We start from the raw sequence: 2883 nt of genomic DNA, 5'->3' as shown, positions 1-2883 counted from the left end.
AAAATGGTTAACATTTCCGAATCAAAAATAAGGGTAAAATAGCAATTTACCTAGAGGGTGTTTAGAAGTGCTTATTTAAAATGGTTCGACATTTTTTTTACTTATAAACTTATAATGGCATCACAACGGAGCTTTTTAAAAAAAAATGTTTGAGAGCTTTTGATAAGTAAATGAAGAGTAACTTATAAAAGAAGACTTGTTTTCGATGTGGAATTGCTTTAAGCTATTTTTTAAAAGTCTATCTAAACACAGTTTTAACTTATATAGTTTGGAATCAGTAATAAGTTAAAAAAACTCCTTAAATAAGCTTTAACCAAACACTTACTCAATTGGTTTAGACTTTAAATAGCTATTTTGGTTGTATTTGACAAAACTAGATGATAACCGGAAACTATTTTTTATTTGTATATTAGTGTTTGGTATAAGTAGCCAAAAGCTTTTAAAACATTGTATAAAAAGACTTATCTAATTCACAATGTTGATGTTGATTAAAAAAAATAAGGTAATTAATCAATTTGAAAAATTATAAAAAAAAAAAACTTTTGATTAAAGGCTACTTAATGTAGTTTTTGAATTTGAAGACAAAAAAGAGTCTGAAAGTTGTTGCTTTTGGCCTTTTGGGAAAAGTTACATCTGTCATAAACAAAAACCAAGACAAATGTTACATTATTCGATTCTAAATTTTTATTTAAACTTTAAAGTCTCTTTAATATTATGCCAACTCTCAGTTTGATTATGACCATAAATCTTGTTTTTATCTATTTTTATTTAAACTTTGGAGACTCTTAAGTTGGAACAAATATAAAACTTAAGTGATAAATCTTTTCAAAATAATTTGTTTACTATACATAATAACATCAACATTTAACCCAAGAAAAAACACTTTCTTTCCCCCCAAAAAAAGAGATAACTTTAAACTGTGATATCCAAGAGTTTTGTAGAAGATGAAGGTGGTCTAAGGGTGTTCTTAGGAGCACTTATCCAAGGGCTACCTGCAACTGCAAACCTCCATAACGCCTCAACATCTTCAGGCAAAGCATAATCTATCCCCACACGTGGGCCCACTACCATCTCCTCCACTTTCACTTCCGGCCCATCCAACAACTCCAGATCACCTAAAACACCAACCAACTTCTTTCACATTCCATTGCATTCAATCCACACACAAAAAAAAAATTGGTATCATTTGTTACCAGAAGCAAAGAGAGCATGTCCACTCCATTCTTTTGAAATCCCAAGCGCTTGACCCACCTTAATAAAGTCAACACATGGAATCATTTTTTGGTTAACCCATTAAGTCATTGTGTCCATACAAAGTAAAAGAAACAGCAAAATGTATAGCTGTACAGATTAAGTGCTTAACACATTAAGCTCATTTATCTGCACTTAATGAGAACAGAAAAGGCCATAATTTGAGTCTAACCTTGCCGGGCCCCGTAAGAAGAATTGGCTTTTCAGTATCCAAACCCCGACGTTGTTTGATAGTTTCCAATCCTGTTAATTCATATCATCAATTTATTAGTTTAAAAAAAAAATAAAAAATTGATACAAGTTATTATATTATACAAGAATAGATTACCAGTGACAGGAGCACAAGAACGAATCAAGACAGCTGATCCGATTCCTTCTTTGTCAGCCACAACATTGAGCATGGTATGCAGACCATAGCAGAGATAAACATAAGCATGCCCTCCTGCTCCAAACTATGCAATTTTATAAAAGAAAAGATAAGCATAGAGTGAAAGAGATCAAGAGTGGAGAGCAAAAGAATGGTTTTATGATCTTACAATAGGAGCAGTTCTTGGTGTAATGCCAACTCGACCATGACAAGCTGAATCGTTGGATCTATATGCCTCTACCTGTCAAGTGCCAAGTTCATACTTATTTGATTTGACCAATTATTACTTTCATAAACACTTGCAAATACATCGAGTATTGATTAATCATCAATCAATATGGATGCATCAAACGCTGATTAATCTAAACCCTAATTGATGTTACCAATCAGGGGACTTTGATTAATCTAAGCTCTTCTGCATATTCACAATTGATTACGAAGAATATGTAAATTTCAAGTTTCTACCTCTGTAATCTGGAGAACAACGTCATCTCTCCTCAGATACTTGCCAAGCAATCGAGGTGCAAGATCAAGGGCGTCGATTTGGTAAAATTCAGGACTCAGTATTGGGGATTTTTCCAACAAAAATGTGGGTTTTGATTCTTTTGAATGAAGACCGGGTTGGGTTAGGGCTTTTTGCTTGATTGTTCTAGGTTTTGTCTTTGATTTTGGCTTCAAATTTGGTTTGATCTTAAGAATTGAACGTTTGGGATCTTTCGTGGAGCAATCTACAGGTTTTAAGGGTTTAAGAACTCGATTGAACCGTTGGGTGATTTTCATTTTGGCATCAATTTAGGGGTTTTGATTGATTTTGCAGCGGGGTAGAGGACCACACCCGGAGTATTTATTTGATATGGTACACGTAGAGAGAATAAATGTATAAAAAAGCTCCAAAATATCAATTTATTTCAAACTTTTTTCTTTATTATGATCAGTAATTTTAATTTTATCTAAAATACAAAAGTTAGATTTTCGGCAACCTCAAGCCATCCATGCCAATCGAAAATATATATAATACAGTAGGGCTTAAAACGTTGTGGAGAAGGCTGATCTGATCTCCTTTCATGTCATTGAGGCAAGCTACACACATCGTGGTTGTATGTTGAGCCTTCAACATTGCTCCACACATGAAAAAAGGAAACGGTCAAACGGTTGGATTTAAAAAATAATTAGTTTTTTCTAATCTATAAAAAAATATAATTTCTCGTTTTTTTTTAATACTCTCTCTCTCTCTCTCTCTCTCTCTCTCTCTCTCTCTCTCTCTC

The 2883-nt window shown here is 33.2% G+C and overlaps 1 protein-coding gene across 1 annotated transcript; it reads right to left on the bottom strand.

The window, feature by feature from the left end:
• Positions 1 to 790: 790 nt before the first annotated feature.
• LOC145055142 (DNA-3-methyladenine glycosylase (MAG)) lies at positions 791 to 2482 on the bottom strand. Its single transcript, XM_079003433.1, has 6 exons — positions 2084 to 2482; positions 1788 to 1859; positions 1580 to 1703; positions 1424 to 1494; positions 1194 to 1251; positions 791 to 1115 (listed from the first exon to the last, which is right to left on the bottom strand). The coding sequence occupies exons 1-6, from the start codon at positions 2396 to 2398 to the stop codon at positions 913 to 915; spliced, it is 843 nt and encodes a 280-aa protein (XP_078859559.1). The 5' UTR covers positions 2399 to 2482; the 3' UTR covers positions 791 to 912.
• Between the last annotated feature and the right edge of the window lie 401 nt (positions 2483 to 2883).

This window comes from Lactuca serriola, chromosome 5 (assembly GCF_051521515.1).
Source record: "Lactuca serriola cultivar US96UC23 chromosome 5, Lser_US96UC23_V15, whole genome shotgun sequence".
In the NCBI taxonomy this organism is placed as follows: domain Eukaryota; kingdom Viridiplantae; phylum Streptophyta; class Magnoliopsida; order Asterales; family Asteraceae; genus Lactuca; species Lactuca serriola.
The sequence above is the reverse complement of the archived record's forward strand: the minus strand, read 5'-3'. Positions and strand labels throughout refer to the sequence as shown.